At 35.9% G+C, this 20,669-nt stretch overlaps 1 protein-coding gene across 2 annotated transcripts in view; it reads right to left on the bottom strand.

Moving 5' to 3' along the window:
* The window catches only part of SLC6A15 (solute carrier family 6 member 15), a 55,410-nt gene that overhangs the window by 14,044 nt on the left and 20,697 nt on the right, over positions 1–20,669 (bottom strand). Inside the window, exons 2-8 of one of the 2 annotated variants that reach the window (XM_021092797.1) lie at positions 18,123–18,594; positions 13,975–14,132; positions 13,485–13,611; positions 12,029–12,210; positions 4,984–5,094; positions 1,340–1,581; positions 1,054–1,246 (exon numbers count right to left, since the gene is read on the bottom strand). In XM_021092797.1, the coding sequence (XP_020948456.1) occupies positions 1,054–1,246; positions 1,340–1,581; positions 4,984–5,094; positions 12,029–12,210; positions 13,485–13,611; positions 13,975–14,132; positions 18,123–18,411 (1,302 nt within the window). In that variant the 5' untranslated portion in view covers positions 18,412–18,594. Of the gene's footprint in view, positions 1–1,053; positions 1,247–1,339; positions 1,582–4,983; positions 5,095–12,028; positions 12,211–13,484; positions 13,612–13,974; positions 14,133–18,122; positions 18,595–20,669 lie in introns of those variants that run through there. The other variant, XM_021092796.1, reaches the window with a different exon arrangement.

The following is a 20,669-nucleotide window of genomic DNA, read 5'->3' as shown; positions in this document are numbered from 1 at the left end:
TCATTATATTTTCCTTTTTGTCAACAGAGAGGATGACACCTAATGCAAGGATATTTATTCATGTTCACTCATCTCATGTTTATTAAAATATATGACAGAGGCTAAGAAAAAACACTTAATCAGACTTACTGAATACAGGTTTTTTTTTTCTTTCTTTTTTTTTTAGGACCACACCTGTGGCATATGGCGTTTCCTAGGCTAGGTGTCTAATCAGAGCTACAGCTGCCGGCCTATGCCACAGCCACAGCAATGCCAGATCCAAGCCGTGTCGGCGACCTACACCACAGCTCAGGGCAATGCCGGGTCCTTAACCCACTGAGCGAGGCCAGAGGTCAAACCCACATCCTCATGGTTGCTAGTCAGGTTCTTTTAACCACTGAGCCACGATGGGAACTCCCTGCACACACTTATTAAGATAGGCACATATTTTTCATGTGTCCAAACAATTATGCAACTAGTAAATGATAGTCATAATTCAAATTTTGTATTAAATATTATACTGGGAAAAGTATTAGACTAGTTTTATTTTCTGTGATGGAAAACAGCTAAATCACATTCATATTGTAAATATTTGTGACTTAATGAAACTACTGTTTAAAGCAACCCTTTTTTTTTTTTTTTTTGGAAAAAAATTGTTCTCCTGTTTTTTAGGGCCACACTTGCGACTTATGGAAGTTTCCAGGAGAGGGGTCAAATTGGAACTGCAGCTCCTGGCCTATTCCACAGCCACAGCAATGCAAGATCCAAGCCACATCTGTGACCTACACCACAGATCACAGCAATGCTGGATCATCAGCCCCCTGAGCAAGGCCAGGGATCAAATCCACACTCTCATGGATACTAGTTGGGTTCATTTCTGCTGAGCCACAGCGGGAACTCCTAAAGCAAACCTTTTTGATTTAAGAAAGTATGGTCACTGAAATAAAGCACATGAGTTTTGCAACTATATGATATTCCACAGGCATAGTAAAGGTCATTTTCCTAAAAGAAGTCTTATGGGTCATGGGTATTTCAAGTTAATGATAATTATTTTATTAAGCATAGCCTACTAACTTTATTTAGCTCATCTTCAATTTGACAGGAATTGAGATGAAGAGCAGGAAACTCTTCTTCTTTCACTTTTTGAATGATGTCATAAACTAAATTATAATCTTCCGCAGTGATAGCTGAAAAGTTAACGTGACGGGGAATAATATCTTGACTAATGTTGCCCATTTTCACAAGTTTGATGATCACCTCCGAATTTCTGAAAAGCAGAACAACATTAATGCACACTGGTTTGGAGGGTTACTTTTTTATAACTGTGGCAGCAAAAGCTAAAGGAAATGAGTATCCGTACTCTGCAATGCATTTCTCATTTATAACGTTTGCTTTGAAGCCCAGAACTGCAAACACCACCAGTGTTGCCAGGATGGAAGTAAAAAAGTTGATGAACGACACCAGGATGGCATCAAAGTGGCAGTTGTTGTCTCTCTTGTTGTAGCTTGAAAAGGCAATGACGCCACCGAATCCCAGGCCTAAGGCAAAGAACACCTGAGCTGCAGCTTCTCTCCAGACCTTGGGCTCCAGCATTATTTCAAGCTGTTTAAAATTAAACATAACAGAAGTCAGCTGCAAAATAATATTTCAGAATCATCTACATGGAATTAGATCTATTGTTTAAATATATAATGAGACTTGGGCACCCAAAGCTTGTTTAAGTCTTAGGGGGGTAGGGGGGAGAAACTGTTCTTAAGTAGACAGAACGCTTTTTTCATTGAGGAATGAAACAGGGACTACAAATAAGAGACTAGGGACTATCAAGCCTTTATATGGAGGCTTTAGCAACAAGCCTTTAGATGAAGGTGTTACTTACAAGGGAAAAATATGTGAGAATTAAAATAGCTTTTGGACAAATTGTCAAAGGGTTATTTGAAAGAGAAACAAACTATCTTCAGTTATTTCTATTTATGTCTTTGTTTTCTTTCCAAAGAAAAAGAAATCAGTTAGCCATAAAAGTTAAATAATTATTTAACTAATACCCTAAGTTTTGTGTTTTTGGGTGAGGTCTAACAGTCAAAGCAGATAATAATTTTAATCTGGGTACAGTTGAACTATTTGTCCTTTGCATATTCAATATTCACATGTATTCATTCATTCAGTAGTTTCCTGAAAGCCTTTTCTTTGAAAATTAAAGAAATTCAACTATCAGATCCAAAGTTCTAAAGGGGCTTCTTTGCAGTATTCTGCCTTACTCCCTCAACAATTATCACTGTATGTAACCAAATCTTTTAAATGGAACAATTAATATTAGTCATAACTGCATAGACCTCAATAAAGTTAAATTTTCTTTCAGTTAGAGGAGTGTTTAAATTGGTATTTTTATCTACTTGCACAGCTGCAATGAAATCGCCTTTATGAGGAATAATGCCATGTGCAGTCAAGAACCCGAGTTCCATAGACCGTTTGAGAGCCTGCCTGAGCCAGCGTTTCATACCCTACAACACAGTACAACATGGGGAAGTAGCCTGTCCAGTGTTGAGTTGTGGCTTTCTCAAATGAAAGATGAGCCTAACAAGACACGTACTTCTTATCACATGGCCTGCTCTACTCCATAACCGCTAGCATAGATGGATGAGCGTGGCAGGCACACTGATAAGCGCTTTCTATGGATTTCCTCATTTAATATTCACAACAATCCATGAATGGTTGCTAATACTATCTGGCATCTTAAGTAACCTGCCTCGGGTTACACAGCACGTCTGGAATGGAGCTGAAATGTGAACACCAGTAAATTTCAAAATGCATAAGCTCTCATTTAGAATGCATAAACATCAAGGGCCTACTGTGTAGCACGGGGAACTGTATCTACTCTCCTGGATACATAAGTAGAATGGAGTCACTTTTCTGTACAGCAGGAGTTGTCACAACACTGTAAATCAACTCTACTTTAATATACATACATACATAAATAAATAAATCCCCCTGAACCTCAAAGAAAACCCCAATAAAAAAGCATAAGTTGTCTACATTAAGGTTTACTGTTCAATTAATTTTAGTGATTATTATTGAAATTTATGCAATATTATAATGAAACATAATCATGGTTATATTTATAACATTTGCAATTAACTAAAATAGCACATTGTTTATTGACTACTGCTGCTGCAATACCATTCATTCCATGGTTAGTAACAATCACCTAAAATATATTCACTCAACTGTCTATCTCTACTTCGCCCACTAGATGGCAGATGACACCTATTTACTAAAAACATTTTGGTTTCTTCCACTTTAGGAACTAAATCTCCATTCACTGGAAATATTTCCTGTGTTTAGGTACTTTCTCCCTTATGTAAGCAATGAAAATTAAAAGGTAGTTGATAACCTCTTATCATCACTATATTAAGTATCACATCCTACAGTGGCCTAGTATAGAATCTTTTCAACAGTCTGTAAAAATGAGCTGAAGAAATAACTATATTTTAATTATTATCCCCACTTCTGGTTTAATGTGTTAATACTGCTGCAGTTTTCAAGCCGTGTGCCATATAAAAGTGACATATCAAAGTATTTAGATTCTAAAATATCTATTTAAATCAGTTATTTAGAATTATGCCACAAACATTGCCAACTTAGGGAAAGGTGATATTCCAGGAATCTATAACAAATCTAGTTGTTTTAAACTCAGAAAATATTTTTTTTTATTGCAAACATAAATACTTGTGGTGATTAAGTGTGGCCCATTTGAGGCTGATGTGAATTATAACACAGCTGAAACTCACGAATCACAAGTAGTTATTCACTGAGGAGTTCCAAAAACTCTAAATGTTAAATAGGACTTTAGAACTATTCAAGAAAACCAGCTCACATGGTCAACATGTTTGCTACTAGAGAATGAACAGCACCTTGGAACCAGATACACAAAGCACAGCCTGCTTCCCACAGTATCAGGTAAGCTGCCGGGAGTGACCATTCCAGGGGGGCTAACATCTTTTGCCCCAATCTCTCAGCATGATGTTTGACTGCACATTCATCCTTCAAACAACCTCCAATGTCTGAACTAATTTTTTTTCTACTTTGTTTTTGGATTTACAGAATTTTTTATTTTCTCCATTATAGTTGATTTACAGTGTTTGAACTAATTTTTTACATGTTTTTATAACTCAGTGTCTGCCTCTAATAGGTAGCAAACTAATGTGAAGTGTAATTTCATTTCAGTGAATAACCAAAATACATATACATCTCATTATTTTTTCCTGTCAAATCTATACAGTAAGTCCACAAGGGTTCACTAATTACATTCAACATGCCCAGTGCCGAGGTTATATCTAAGCTGAATGACAGACTAAAGTTTTGAACCTTTTAGGAAAACTAATGAGAATTTTCCTGAATTGTATATGCATTTATAAAAGTTACAGAACTTCCCCAAAGCACCACTATAAGCACCACTCTTGAAAGCACAAAACCTCAAAACAAAAACCTTTGAATTTCTCTGAGACAGGATTTAGAGTGCAGTAGGGCTCTGAACCTGGGATTTTAGGTGATGTGTCACCTCCTGAGACACTGAGCAAATTAATATGTCCATTATTTTTTCTGGTAAGAAGATCCATTATCAGTTTTTTTTTTCCCAAAGGGGTCCATGTCACAAAAGATCACGAACCACCGAAATAAAGGAGGAAGAGGAAAGACTGAGAAGTTCTAAAATGCACTAGTGTAAAAAATGGGAAGTTAATTTTATTATAAAAGAAGAACTTTTGAAGTTGAAATAGTAACATTTGCTCTAGAACTAAAATGGGACATTTAAAATTGGAGAGGGATGGGTATAATTACAGATATTTAAAAGCTTCGGTTTTACTCAGCTGGTTAACATAACAGCTGTAATTTAAAATCCAGTACACACAGGTTACAACAATCACCCCTTAAATCTAACTGTGGGAACATTCTGACAATAAACATAAGGCTTTTGTGATCATAAGCCTTGACGAGAAATACAGTACATACCTCAGGGGTAAACATGTGACGGATGCCATCAACTGAGCCGTTCAGAAGGAGTGCTCTGATCAGAAAGCACAGAAGTACGACATACGGGAACAGAGAACTAAAATACATGATCTGCAAAGAAAGAAAGATGCAAGTAGGCGCGACGCACTGACGCCTGTAGTTTTCATCGTTAAGATTGTGTGTTCTCTGCTGCGAAAGTTGTGTTCTAAACCATGAAAGTCACCCTTTTATAGCATGAGTCATAATACTATTAATATGTTCTAAACCATCATCCTAGAATGGCTTATTATCCTTGATGTGATGTGACTCTTTAAGATCCCATTTGAAATACAATGAAATACATTAAATCGTCCTTATTTAATCTCCTTTAAATTAGTCCACAGGTGCAGTGTAACTTGAATAGTATCAATTCCTTACAGTTCACAAAACAAACAATTTTTATGAGACATGAATAGGTACGAACTCTTAAATTCCTACATTATTGTTTTAGGTGGCAAAAAAGAGGTCCTTTAAAAAAAATTAACCAAAATTCCATTATATTTCTACACAGCTTCCGGAGTAGAGAGTGGTGCCTGTTAAGGCTGCTACGGCATTTGTAAAAATAGTGTAAAGGTTTTACTTTCCACTTCAGAAGTTCACATCCTCAAAGTTAAGGAAATGTTTTATCATAGAAAAGCAGTTGTCCCATGCAGACAGGCACCACTTCCTTGGTATCTCCGTGGGATCTCAAACTTTTCTGAATTTGCCCCCAAACTGTCCCTCCCCACCTCCATCCCCGCCGTCCATCACGTCAAACATCCAGAAGTAGCTCTGCACTTGCAAGGCACTCATCTCCCTCATCCGCACTTGCCCTGCTCCTCTGATATTTACACGCCGTCTTCATCTTCTCAAGTCTCCCCAGACCACCCAGAATAAGGCTATGCCTTTTTTCCAACCAGTATGTCCCCATCTGCCCTCCCATGTGCCTCATGAACCTTCAGTGATATTATTTTGGTTTGTTTTTACAGTGCTTGGCACTGTTGAAATTAACTTATTTATATGTTTACTTGTTAATTTTCAGTCCCGCCTACTGAAATACAAACTCTGTGAAGGCAAGGGCCTTTTCTCTCCTGTTCACAACCAAATCTCAGACTCTTACCACAGCTGCTGGCGCAGAGTACGCATATGAGATGTCTCTGCGGAGGAAAGTAAGAGGGAGGTGGAAAGGAATGAGAGAGAATAAAAGCTGCCATAAGCGAAGGATTGCTCAGGCAGGTAAGAAATGCTGAATCCTATAAAAACTGTACACAAACAACAGAAAAGTCAACACAGTAATTTGCATTTTTCTACTGTTCTTTATAATTATATATCAAAATTGTATCTAAACAGTCCCAGAAAAAATATTACAAATAAAACCTCAGTTAAGGAGGAACCAACATTTTGTTAAACATAATGATTTTAATTGAGTTGTAAAGAAATATAATTTCTCAATCATTTAAAAATGGCATAATTTTTTAATTGCATCTATCCTTCTGCATTTGATTTTTTATTAGAATGCTTTCAGATGGAGCACTTTTCTTTCATTCTTCCTGCCTATTTTTAATATTCTTTAAATTTGTTGGTCTGATATATATTTATTCCAGTAAATTTGATCTCATTTGAATTAGTTATCCCTTTTCTGATTCTCCGTTACAGATCTCAAAGCAAAGCCAGCCAGAATCACGGATTCAGTTTTCTGTGGTAACTTACACTTTTTTTTAACAGAACGCAAATTTACTGCCTTAGAAGTGACTTAAATGACTTCCGTGAACCCATTTATTTTAAGAGTGAACACGCAGGCTGCATACTAAAATAATCTGGATAGACTGATGATGATTTTTTCCCAATCATATGCTATTACCTCACCATATTGTTAATATAATTTGAAATTAGAAGCTAAGGGAAGCAACGATTCTTCCTGTATTTGTATTTGCCCAGGCTAACAACTCTGACACACTCTAATTTGGTTCTCTTCCCCAGTCCCATAACCAACGGATCAGCAAGTGCAAAGAGTCCAAGTTTCACACTGTCCCTCTGTTTCCATCCTCAATGTGTCACTTCTCACTATTAGCTTCATGCTCATTTTGCCTCTAGATTTTTCCCTACCAGCTCTCCTCTCCATCCTTGAAATTCATCAGCACACTACTTTCAAAATGCTCTCTCAAGATCTGATGGTGTTAATGAGCAGCTAAAAATCCTCAATTATTTCACACTGTTGGGTAACAGCTAATCATTTTTACCAGTGTCCATAGAGACTTTAGTATCTGCAGTTACCTTACATTTCGAGCTTCATCTCTCACAAGCTGCACAAATTGTATGTAAAAGTCACAGAGAAATCTTTGGGCTTTGCACATGCTGTTTTTCATGCTTCCCATATCCTCTCTGAACTCTCTGGTGAATTCTTCTTCAACCATCAAACTCTAGCCTCAAAGTTACCCCTTTTGTGAAGAGGTAAATCCAGGTTAATTTCAGCGGCTGCCTCTATGCTATCATGAACTTTTTATTTGCACCTCTTCTTGCATTTATTCCACTGTAATTACTTGTCTCATCCATTAAATTATGGGTTGTTTGAGGATGAAGATGTTGGCCTATTAACTTTTGCACACTCTGAGATACTCAAATATATTGTACATTAAGACAAAATTCATAGCAAGTTTTCCTTTCTGTACACATTCCCTAAAAAAAAGGAAAAAAAGTCATCTTTATTCTATATTATTTTTACTAATTATGTAATCATATTTCAAATTTCATTTATTAATTCAACAAATATTTGATGTCCTAAAGATATTCATCTGGCTTTAGTGATAAGATGCTAGCATAGATTCCTAAAAAGGAAGAGGAAAATTTCATGTTCTATGAAACATGGAAAAATTAACAATCAAGATTTTAAATACTCAAGTAGTACTAGGTAGGTCACACGTGAATTTTCTTCTCCTTTGAGCAAGTAAAAGGACGAAATGTTTGATTATTAAATTCTGAGGTTAAAGATGTATCTTTAGTCATGACTTTAGAGAGGTAGCCATGATATGCTTTTAAACACAAATTCTTTTCATTTAGTCATACGAGTCTCATGTGGGTCTCAGCTGCATAATATTATAAAATACTTTAAATTTCACCTAATTGACTATATGTAAAATGCTATCCCCTACACACTTGCTCCTCACCAAACTTTAAGTTTGCATCAGTACTGCAATAGGGGAGAACAAATCAGACTCCGCGTTAGATCTGTTTCTTTTACTTTAAGCTTTGAATTGTTGTTTTTGCTTCATGTTAAGAATGTTCCCTATAGCTGAAAACATACAGGAGAGTTTACTCTTAAATCCCTGATGGTTAAGAGCCTGACACTCTCCCATTCATACAGAGATTAAAAGTTGCACAACAGAGAGTCATCTTTGTCTTGTTGGAGGTTTATGGGAACATCATCAACTGACCTACAGGATCAACGGCAAGAACGAAGGATTGTGTGCCAGTAAGTCTGCCACAGGCAACCACCCTCCCTCCTCTTCTAAAGCCACAGAAGCCTGAATTCTGACTTGGAGAAGCTGGTTCTCTAGAACCGTCTTCTTGCTCTGCTGGCTTTCCAAATAAGGCTGTCATTCCTTGCCCCAGCAACTCATCTCCTGATTTCCTGGCCCGCTGTTCAGTGAGCAGAATGAGTTTGCACTCAGTAGCGCTACATGATAGTATTTTATGACTTGCTTATTGTCTGCCTCTGCCACTAGAATGGACATGCCGTGAGGACAGGTATTTTGTCTGCCTTGTTCACTGCTATACATCCAGAGCTAGAGCAGTGCCCAGCACATAGTAGGTGCTCAATAAATACATGTTCAATAAATAGATGAATGATCCATACACTGTTCAAGAGGTATCATTCCTAAGAACTCAGAAGTGAAACAATGAAATATGTTTTTTTGGTTGATTTTAAGACTTCCTGGGCTTTAAAAACTGAAATGCCTTTTACAGCAAGCACATTCCCTAAGAGAGATAAGTTTATCAGTCAAAATGCTATATGAAAAAAATCATTCTACTCAACTATTGAAAAATAGAAAATGTGAAATCATTTAGTTGTCTTTCTCTCTTACATATTAAAATGTTTATTTTAAACATGTCTTCAGAAAAAGTCATCTTTCTGAGGATTTCAGAACATAGTTCTAGCTCCGCCAATTATCAATTGCTAATTCTGGCCAAATATTTACTCTTCCTAAGCTTAATTTTGCAGTAAAATGGGGATCAAAAGATGGAAATCATCTTGCCGATAAAATGATTAAACAAGCTAATGTATGCGGGGTATTTCGTCAGCACACTAGCAGCAGTAATGCGCAAGTAGTACCAGTAGGAAACACTACCTTAGAGTTAAAGAATGCCCACAGCATTCTCCGTTCTACCTCTTGAGGCAGGCATCCCCTGTATAGAGACTCTAACAAGGGGACACGCAGCCTCTGCTGGATCACTTCCCAAAGTGCTGAGCTCTCTACCTCTGAAACAACTCCTTTCACTGTTACCAGGCTTGTTTCCTGAAAGATCTTCTCCACGACAATTTACCACTACCCCACCACCCTCTGTAATCCCCAGTATTTGATCATGGTCTGTCTTCTGTGACCGAACAGAGTAAGGCTTATTCCTCTTTGGATTCAATTCTTAGAAGACTGTGATCAGAAGGCTGAGATCGCTCTTCTCCATAACAAAGGGATAAAAGTAAAGACTTCAGGAAAATCCAGTATTACGGGTGCTTCAACTGATACGTGCCCACCTGACCCCTAGGAGATGACACTGTCATACTTTCTTTCAATACGTGCAGTTTCAAATTAGAGGGAGGGGTGTGTGTGTGTGTGTGTGTGTGTGTTGGCCAAGCGTATCATAAGCTAACATTTCTTTCAGCTGCTAAATCCTCTGGGTTTTTTTTCTCATACTACCCCTAAGCCTTATTACCCTAAACCATAATTCTCTATACTGCACTTACGTGATTGTTTAAAGACTTTTTTGTTTGATAGGCAAGCAGAGCTTTACATTTATACCTAATAAATTTCTTAATATATTTAGCTCATTGTTTCAGAATGAGGAATTGTGACAATTTAGACTTCCATAATTTTGTTTGGCTCTCTCCCATCCTGTGCCTGCTAAATTCTGTAAAGTCTGCCCTGAAGTCTTTGCATAGAAATAATAAATTATATGCAGTATATAAATGATATTTCCTGAAGTTATATTATTCTATATGTGAAAAACATCCCAAATACTGTGATAAGAAGAGGATGAGTATTTCTTTAAATGATAAGACGCATACTCAAAGAAGAACTATAATATGGTGGTAAGACTTGAGCATAGGGATTTTTGGACTTTTTTGGATGACCACAGTTGGTTCTCATTCTATCACATGATGTTAACTTAGGAAGCATATAAATGTGGGTAGATCTGGCTAAAAATCTATTCCTTTATTTATAACCTGACTATAACAGGGCTCTAACAATGTAGAAGACACACCCAATTAAACCAATTAGTTGAACTTATTTAATCACAGAATACACTGCCATTCACAAAAGACTAAAAATGTTCAGATTGTTATCTACCATATTCATTTCTGCAAAGGAAAAATGGCATGGAAGCTCCATCAAGAAGGTAAGTGTAAAATTAGCTCTGACTTACAAGTTAAAAAAGAGCGTCAAAACACTCGTAATAAATATGAACTAATAGGAAGCAAAGAGGAATTAGAAAGACTTCTTTCCTAAAAATTGTTCACTATTTGGTGGGGAAAAAATATCACAGTTAGAGAAATTATAGTGTTACAATTAAAGAACACAGGCTTTAGAATTAGACAGAGCAGGGTTTGACTCCAGGTACTAGTACTTAACTAGCCTTGATTCTTCAGGCAACTGATCTGCTTTCTCAACCTTTTTTTAATCCATAAAACAAACCTGAGAGTGGCAATCACTTAGTACGGTTTTGTTTTGTTTTCTTTCCAAAACAATGAAATAGTATATAGAGCGCTATCACAGTGCCGAGAGCCAAGTAAACATATAGCAGATAATGGCTGGCTTCCGCTGCTGTTCTTGCTCTGATCACTGTCAGAATCATTTTCATCACCATCATTTATTATCACCACTACTGCTGCTATTACTGCTATTCCCATTCTCTCCAGTAGACTGTGGTGAGTGGTAATATGTTTGCCTGGAAAGATATATGCTCCCACCTATGCTTTAGGAACAAGAAATAGTAGAGAGGGATCACTAAAGGGCAGAGAGAAGAAGAACCAAAATCCTCACTGTGGTTCAGACCTTGTGTCAGGCAATGACAGTGATACTGAAAAAATGCAGTATGAAAGCAAAACAGTAAATAACGATAACTTTGCTAATGCCTAATACAACCTTTTAAAAAATTACCTGATTGACTTCGTGGGGTATCTAGAATTTACTTCATATCTTTTTCAATCACAGCTTTATAAAATTTTCCATTTGCCCTGGCAGGCAGGCCCTTTAGTCCATATTACTTACTCTGAGTTCCTTTTTGAGATTATCACAACTACCTAATGTTTAGATCTTTAAGAATTCTCCACACTAGACTATTTTAAAATCTTTTCGGCAACTATTCCCCAGAGCACCAAGAGTAGGGAAAAATGAATGACATAATACAGCTATCAAAAACAAATGTGTTCTACCACTTTTCCCAATTTCTATGATTGGAACTGATCAGTTAACTAAAACATTAGGGTCAGGTGAATAACAGCAAAAATAAAGAACTTTTAGGTACTGATAAAAAGTTCAAAAAACATCTTGATAAAATAGGGAAAGATCATAAATGTTATAATTGGCCTTAGACCTCATTATAAAACACTTCTATCTCTACTTATATCCTTTCCTTGATTTAAACACATTTTTTAAAGCGCCACTTTTTACCAAGCTTTAATTAATTGCCTAGAATGAAGTGCTGTTTGCAGTTGGCCCACACAGATACACAGCTGAGAGTCGGGTTGCGGGGAGGTGCAGTTCTCAGGAATGGTGATTAGCAGAATCAGAAGGGGCTCGAACATACTAACTTTTCCAGATGACTGAATGCCTTTGATCATAGCCAAGCACACCACGACCCAGGCGGCCAGCAAGCAGATGGTCATCTTCCAGTTTAAGCCCCCACTTTCGGAGATGGAACTGGAAATATTCAGGGCTTCTCTATACCAGTAGTAGGTAGTGGCAGAACTTTTTTCACATTCTGGCTCTACAACTGTCGGAAAAAAAGGCAACACAATCATTTCAGACTATAAAGAGTAATGAGGGCTTTTTTTTTTTTTTTCCCCAGTAAACCTAAAAATCAGTAAGTACCACTATTCTATAGAAACATTTAAATCCACAATGAAACTGCAACTGTGCAAAAATGTGAAAAACCTCAACAGACACAAATCCTCTTTGATACTTCGTATTACGTATTTCTAAAATAGGAATATGGGAGCTTTTTAATCAAAGTGATTAAAACATATCAGGTTCATAGCCCCTCTGCCCTGAGAATTATCTGATTGACTTCTCAGGGGTAGCCTTGCCAAAAATGCTAGCTGCTAGCCACCTGTGACTTTGAAATGAGCTGGCCTAGAGTGACTTGTGCTCTAAATATAAAATACAAAAGGACTTTTGGAGACTTAGAAAAATAATGCAAATTACTACATTATTAATTTTTATATTAATTACATGTTAGAATGTTAACGTATTAGATATATTGGATTAAATATAATCTTTCACCCATTCCTTTTTACTTTTTGTAAATATGGCTACTAGAACATTTTAGACAACATTTATGAGTTGCAGTCTATATTTAATAGACATCACTGGGGAATTATTCTTATATTCTAGGATGTAAAATGATAGGAAAACTATAGAACAATAGAATCCAAGACATAAAAAACAACTCCTTCAATCCAAATTTGTCCATTTGTCCTCCTATTTTTTGCTTTTTTATTTTTCCTTTTAGGGCTGCACCCATGGCATATGGAGGTCCCCAGGCTAGGGGTCAAATCGGAGCTGCAGCTGCCAGCCTCCACCACAGCCACAGCAACGAGGGATCCGAGCTGCATTTGTGACCTACACCACAGTTCATGGCAACAGCGGATCCCTGACCCACTGAACGAGGCCAGGGATCAAACCTGCATCCTCATGGATACTAGTCAGACTCCTTTCTACTGCACCACGACAGGAACTCCTACTCTTTTTATTTTAATGAAAATTTAAGTCATCAAGAAAGTTGTGCAAAGTAAAATATTGTCAAAGTTAACAACTGAAGGCTTATAATTTTTTACCCTAATGTTACGGGAAAAAATAAAATAATTTGGAAAGAGGTAGATAAATGACGCCAAGCATCATTTTTCTGAGCATGCCAAGGGACGTTTGTTATGATAATAATTTTGAAAGATTTTTCCACGCCATTAAAAAAAAAAAATCCTGAAAGTTCATGCCTTGACCAACTTTATCACCTTTAAATACAAAAACAATACATTACATATGTCTTACAAGTATGTGAAGCATTTTTCACCAAAGGACACTGATCCCAAGGTAGAGGTTGCTGAAAAGACTGAGAAAAATAAAATAAACTCCAGCCAATTATGACATTGTAGTAGAGAGCCACAAAAAAGCATACCTGCAAAACAGAATAATGAGAGTACATTAAACGTCTCATGCCCCTTCCTTTGAAACAAAGAGATTAAACGCATAAAACCCCGTTTAATACTTTTTTATATCATCTTCATTTTATTTTTATTTGAAACACATATTTTCTCAAATGATGACTCATTGGTCTCAAGAACATGCATTAACAAGATTGAACTACATTAATATTTACAGCTTTTCTTGTGTATTCCTGCAAGCTCCAGTGCTGTCTTCTTTTAAAACATGATTAAAGAGTTGAGGAGAAATACACACTCAAAGGTTTCATTTAAATGCAAACTATACAATTACGAACCCCGAAAAAATTATATGGTATATACCATACCAGGAAACTTACTACACAACTTGCAAATCCAATCCCTCCCAGTTTAGGGCTTATGTAATTCCACACACCAATGCTTCCTCGCCGAATTCTTTGACCCACAGAAAGCTCCAGGAAAAAAAGGGGAATACCTATTACCAGAAGCAGTATTAGATATGGCAAAAGATAGGCACCTACAGAGACAAAAAAAATGAAATAAAGTAGATTATATTTTGCACAGTCACAGCAGAGAATACACTAATTCTGATTATCTCATGAAAGACGATATTTGAACTTCCATGTGGTATAATTGTAAAGGACTTTCAAGAATATGCAGTTTCATCACTTTAAGCTTTCTAGCATTCAAAACCTGAACTTGAGGGCTACAAAGCATTTCTGACAAAAAGAACTCTGAAAAAAGTAAAGACATCAGTCAATGTTTCTAGTTTCATTTTATGGAAAAAGGGTAAAACAACTTCATTTTTTGTGAAACGAATGGATTCCATAAAATTACTTCTTTTCTCAAACAGGCCTCACAAACTCCCAGAAATCTTATTCACACAATGTCAATACAGTCATTTTTTAAGTTTTATTCAAACTCATCTAACTCATTCATTTCAAATGGGATAAATCAAAATGAAGGAGACGACAGGATACTAAAACTGACTTTCGCCCTCAATAACAACAAGGGGTAAGAAATGGCTGTTTTAGACTAAAAGAGAAAAAAAGAGAAGAACGTTCACCATAGACTGTCATTTTCCCCCATACACACATTATATAAAAAGTTCACTTCAGGAAGCAATTCGGGAAATAGGCAATATTTGTCTTCCAAAATTCTGTGAAGGAATAGGGAGGACTGACTCAAAAACTAAGATATTTAATAGCTATGATAAAACATATGGGCTATTATCCTAAAGTTTCCACAGTTAATATGTATATAATTTCAAGTCAAGATACATGACAAGTGGTTTAAAAATATACTGAACAATTTGACAATATTAATAGCGAACTCTATTGATAGTTAAATATGAAAACTGTGCTCACTTCTACAATTGAATACATATGCCAATTATTCATGAAATAACCTCTAAAATGGACCTGCTACAGTCATATTTCATATTTGAAGTTTTGTCCAACCAGATACTGTCAAGCGGGTCCTTCAATTTTTAAGAAGAAAACCATTTATTATATTTTCTCATTTCAAAAAGTGTTTCATGGTATTGAATAGATATTGGAAGCTATTCAAATTGTTATGGTACTTATTCTGAAGGAGTAAATATTAATGATTTTTTCAAATTATTTATCTCAGTATCTAGGTATCTCTGAAATAATTACTATATACATGAATTTCTCTTAATATGGTGGCTGGTAGAAAACCTCTGCCTTCTCACAGCTGATTTTCAGTCTTTTGAGACATGAGTTGATTCTATAAATGGGTATATAATGTAAAGCATGTGATTATAAAACAGAATTAACAAAATGTGGATTCGAAAATGATCAATAACATTCAGGCACTAATGACCTGAAAATGTTTCCCGACGGTCTGAAAAGTGCATTTTAACACCTGCATCAAATCCTAGAGTGTGAATAGGTTTGTGTGTATGTGAATGACTGGAAAAAAAGAGAGAGCGAAAGAATGAATGAAGATAGGACCCATTGGGAATGTTTATTAGATATTCAGCTTTTTCTTCTAACTCAAGTTATTCTTAACATTAGCCCCCCTAATAAAAATACTGATGGCCAAAATATAACTGAGCATTTACCATTTGCAGCATATTTCTATCCATGTTACATGTAGTTACTCATTTATTCCTTGTAAGTATACAGTGGGTTAAGTCCCATTACTATCTCATTTTATAGGTGTGGGAATTTCAGCCAGAAGAAATAAGTTAACTTGTGAAAAGTCACCTTGACATTCACCTGGATGGCCTGGGAAAGAGCCAGGCTTCACAGTCAAACTTACATAAGCACCTGAGCCAGTAGCTTCTATACTGTAACATGTATTAAGCTTAACCATTGTGCTTTAAGTAGTACCTTCAGACAAATCAACTTACATTCATCTGCTACTTTTTATTCTATTATTCATAAAGTGTTTCAAATGAGGAATATGACTTGGGTAACCTGTGACTGACTAAATAGTCAAAGACTGGGATGGCTCAATGCTAAATACTGCATGCTGAGAACAGCTTTTGTATTCCAACAGCCATCTTGAAATGATAAAGTCCATTGTGTTTATAATATCACTCTCTAGTATTTACAATTAGAAGAGAAGAAACAATACTAGGAAGGGTATTTTGACTCTCTTTATATATGAAAGTAAGGAGAAGTCATTTTTGCTAAAAGCTGATTACTAATATGAAATCCTTTGGAGCTCTCCACCAAGACAAATATTTTATTACAGGGGAAGCAACCTGACTTTTCAGCCAAGACAGCTTGCTTGCTTGCCTTTTTTTTTTTTTTTTTTTTTTGGTCTTTTTGTCTTTTTAGGGCCACACTCATGGCACATGGAGGTTCCCAAGCTATGTGTTCAATCAGAGCTGTAGCTGCCAGCCTAGACCACAGCCACAGCAACGTGGGATTAGAGCTGCATCTGCGATCTATACCACAGTTCACCACAATGCCACATCCTTAATCCACTGAGTGAGGCTAGGGATTGAACCCACATCCTTGTGGATGCTAGTTGGGTTCACTAACTGCTGAGCCATGATGGGAACTCCAGCCTTCTTTCTTAATAGTATGGCCAGTAGGGTTCATGAGATGAAAGGTGTGAAAATAAGAATTCATCTTCTTCCTGGCTTGCAAATGTGAGAAACAAAAGGCAGGACATAGCTGCTTGTAGCTGATGTGATAAATAATTCATCCATGATATTGAAAACTAGGTAGGGAGCTTACAGTTTCAATGGAGGGATGTGCAGTACAACACTAACTTCATTTGCTGATTCTGACCTCCCAGGCAGATTTCTCAAACAGGCTACTCTTCCCCAAGCCTCGTGTTTTGTCCCTGGTTGAATGAACTAAGCAAGATCTTAAACAATTTGGACACCATGACACCTTACTTTGCTTTTTATCTCATAATGATTAAGAAGAAACCATTTCACATGTGAATGGTCACATTATTTCATTTGATTTATGGGTTATAAAGACATCAAAAATATACTAAAACCATGTACTTGTCAACAAAACTATCACAACCTGGAATCAAATACCTAAGGATTCATTCTATCCTTTTTATCTGAAATGCTGCTTACAGAATATTTAGTTTTTAACCACATTATTTTAACAGTTTGAGATGAGATAATAATACATATATATATGTATGTATGAGATAATAATGCTAAAGATATTAAAGTGTAATATTAAAATTATTTGAACTTAATAAATCCAAATGTTAATTAATATTCAATTTGACGTTGGTATACTACTGAGCTTATATCCTACATAAACAATCAATTCCTTTGTATATATGTTTGTATTATCTTGGTTTTTAAGACAATTTTTTCTTAAATAACCCTTGGTAATTACATGCACAAATATAAAAAGCTAAATATCACACTGATGGAGATAATTTTGCTTAGAATTAAGAATGCTAATTTCTTGATAGCATCTTAAGGGTGCTAATTTCTAAGAATGAAGGCTCTCTGGCATTATACTAATTATCTGGTTAAATACCTTTTATTAGCACCTACAGAGTTCTGGTCAGCATTTGAAGACTATAATCATTCTATATAATATGTAATTTTTGCTTTTTTTGAAGAGTAAAACAACCTAAAATCTGGGGTTAATAAGCTATGGACAGAAAAATTCTGTCTTACTCAACAACACCGTCTTAGAGAAACTTGAGGATTTTCTCCAAGGTGAGTAACTGACAGGCACAAGGGAGGGAACACTGGTTACAGAAGTCAGCAATTTAGAGATGTTTAGTAGTTTCCACAGAAAGAGTCTGGGAATTCATTACCTACAGCAGTCCTTGAGTGTTCATAGCAAGCCATCTGCTCCTACGGAAACCTAATTTGAAAACAGAGCTGAACTCAGTTCCAACAAAGGTGTCTCCCTGGTTTCACAGTGGAATTCATAGTCTTTTAAACAGTGAGACTATAGCAACAACAGGGGCTATTTGATATAATCTAGCGCAATTTACTCAGCAACGTCTCACTCAAAAATAACTCCAGAAAACAAAAACTTACCACCACCATTCTTCTGACAGAGGTATGGGAATCGCCAAACATTCCCTAATCCTACAGAAAATCCAACCTGGGCCAGGATGTATTGTAGCTTACTATTCCAAGCTGGTCTTTCATCTTCAACTTCAGATTCTTCTTCAACATCTGTATCTTTCTCTTCTTGGACATCAACAATTAGTTCACTCTTCTTAAAAGCATCATCAGCTGAGTCTTCATTGGAAAGAAGGTCTTTGACAGACTCAATAACCTCATCATCTAATTCTCTTTTTACCACCTTGCTATTCTTAGGCATTGGAAAATGTAGGTAGTAATATTTTTTTAAAAAAATTCCTTTTTGGCAAATTTGTTAATTCTTTTAAAAAAATATGTTAGTTGATATGAATAAAAGATGGAGAAGGATATCAAATAAATCCTTGATTCAAGGTGATAAAGTCTTACAGATCCTGGATCTATATGTCCAATATTCTGTAGGTACCTGTAAAATTTTAAGTTGAAAAATAATAATAGTTAATGAGGAAAAATTGTTTAAATATAAAAGACCCTTTCTTATTAATTTTTATGATGCAAACTCTTTCTACAGAGTATAAAACGTATGATTGTCCTTGACCTTTCAGGGCTTAATATTTCTAGAGGTATAAAAACGTAAAGGAGACAAGAGCTTTACTCATATTTTCTTTTAACTAACCTCTTCCTTCTTGTAAAACCCGACTTGATCTAAGATATACTCCAATGCATAATGTAGACTCTTCATTTGCAATTAAAATGAGAGACCCTTTTTCCTCAATGCTTTTTTTCCCTGACTAAAGTACAGCTCTTATTTTATTGCTTATAGAATTGAATACATGCTTGCATACCATCTCTGTAAAGTTGTCTCATATAGAATTTCCTCTGTTCACACATTTATCCATTTGTTCATTTGATATTAACTGTGATGAGACATTAAGGGATATACTGGGGGAGGGGAAATTTCCTTTTTTCCCTCTTAATTATCTTGGTTGGCAATTAAAACAACATAAGGCAGATTAACAGGAGAAAGTAAGTCAAATTTATTACTTTAGTATGGGGACTCTAGATTAAGTATGAAGAATTACAAAGACAGCAAAGCAAGGTGATATATATATATAATATATAGCATGTAATAATATATGTATATTATTCTGGATTAAGAAGAAGTAGGTAAGGATCTGAGGCTTCAAGGGGAAGTGAGGTATTTCACAAAAAGATATAAATAGTTATCTATAGTGATGGCTCCTTTCTGGGACAGGCTTCCTATCTTAAATTCTCTTAGGTAGTAAGGGGACAGTTCAAAAGTTCCTCCTGAGGCTTTTGAGCTGTCACTGTTTTCATTTCAAGATAATCTGCACATCTTAGGGTGGCCTGCCCTAATCCCCATCTGATACAACATTAATGAAACATATGACATCTGCTTCTGAAAAGTTTATCTAATAGGGGAGAAAGGCACATGGCAAATAACAACACTGCACTGCCAATCGAAATGAGTCAATATCATTACTACAGGAAAGATCAGGAACATTGGATAAAAGTGACCTTAGAATTGGCCAGAAATGAAGTAAGTCCACCAAACATAAGAACTACATAAACAAATCAGGAAGTGGCAAAAATTCCTATTTGTTTCTCTTAACGCAAGGAAAACAATGCCTACACCTTGGCATTTTTTTCTTTATTTCTTTTTCAGTTTAATTATCTCTCAAATGTTTTCTTTGTTTAGATACAGACCATGTACATGTACAAGGCATGTCTACAAACCAATGAGAACATCTATTTTTAAAAGTGATTGGCAAACCATTAACAAAATGGAAAAACAACTCACGTAATGGGAGAAAATATTTTAAAAAGATGCAACCAACAAGGGCTTAATTTCCAAAATATACCAAAAGCTTATACAACTCAATAAAACAAAAAGACAAGCAACCCAATCAAAAAATGGGCAAAAGTCATAAATAGACATTTCTCCAAAGAAAACATACAGATGGCCAATAGGCACATGAAAAGATGCTGAAAATCGCTAATTATTACAGAAATGCAAAACGGAAATACAGTAAGGAATCACCTCACAGTGGTCAGAATGGCCAGCATCAAAAAGTCTACAAACAATAAATGTTTGAGAGGGTGTTGAGAAAATGAAACTCTCCTGCACTGTTGGAATGTACATTGGTACAGCCACCAGGGAAAACAGTATGGAGGGTCCTTAAAAAACCAAAAATAGAACTACCATATATTCCAGCAATCCCACTCTTGGGTATATATCTGGAAAAGATGAAAACTCTAAATCAAAGAGATACATGCACCCCAATGCTCACTGCAGCACTTTTTACAATAGCCAAGACATGGAAGCGACCCAAGCATCCATCAATAGATACATGAATAAAGATGGAGTATATATGCCATTATGCTAAATGAAGTAAGACAAAGACAAAAATCATATCAGTTACATGCAGAATCTAAAATATGATACAAGTGAACTTAATTAGACAACAGAAAGATCCACAAGAAAACAACCTTGTGGTTACCAAAGGGAAAAGGGGAGGA

The sequence above is a fragment of the Sus scrofa genome, chromosome 5, assembly GCF_000003025.6.
Source record: "Sus scrofa isolate TJ Tabasco breed Duroc chromosome 5, Sscrofa11.1, whole genome shotgun sequence".
Taxonomy (NCBI): Eukaryota; Metazoa; Chordata; class Mammalia; order Artiodactyla; family Suidae; genus Sus; species Sus scrofa.
Note: the sequence above shows the minus strand (reverse complement) of the source record. Positions and strands in the feature narration are given on the sequence as shown.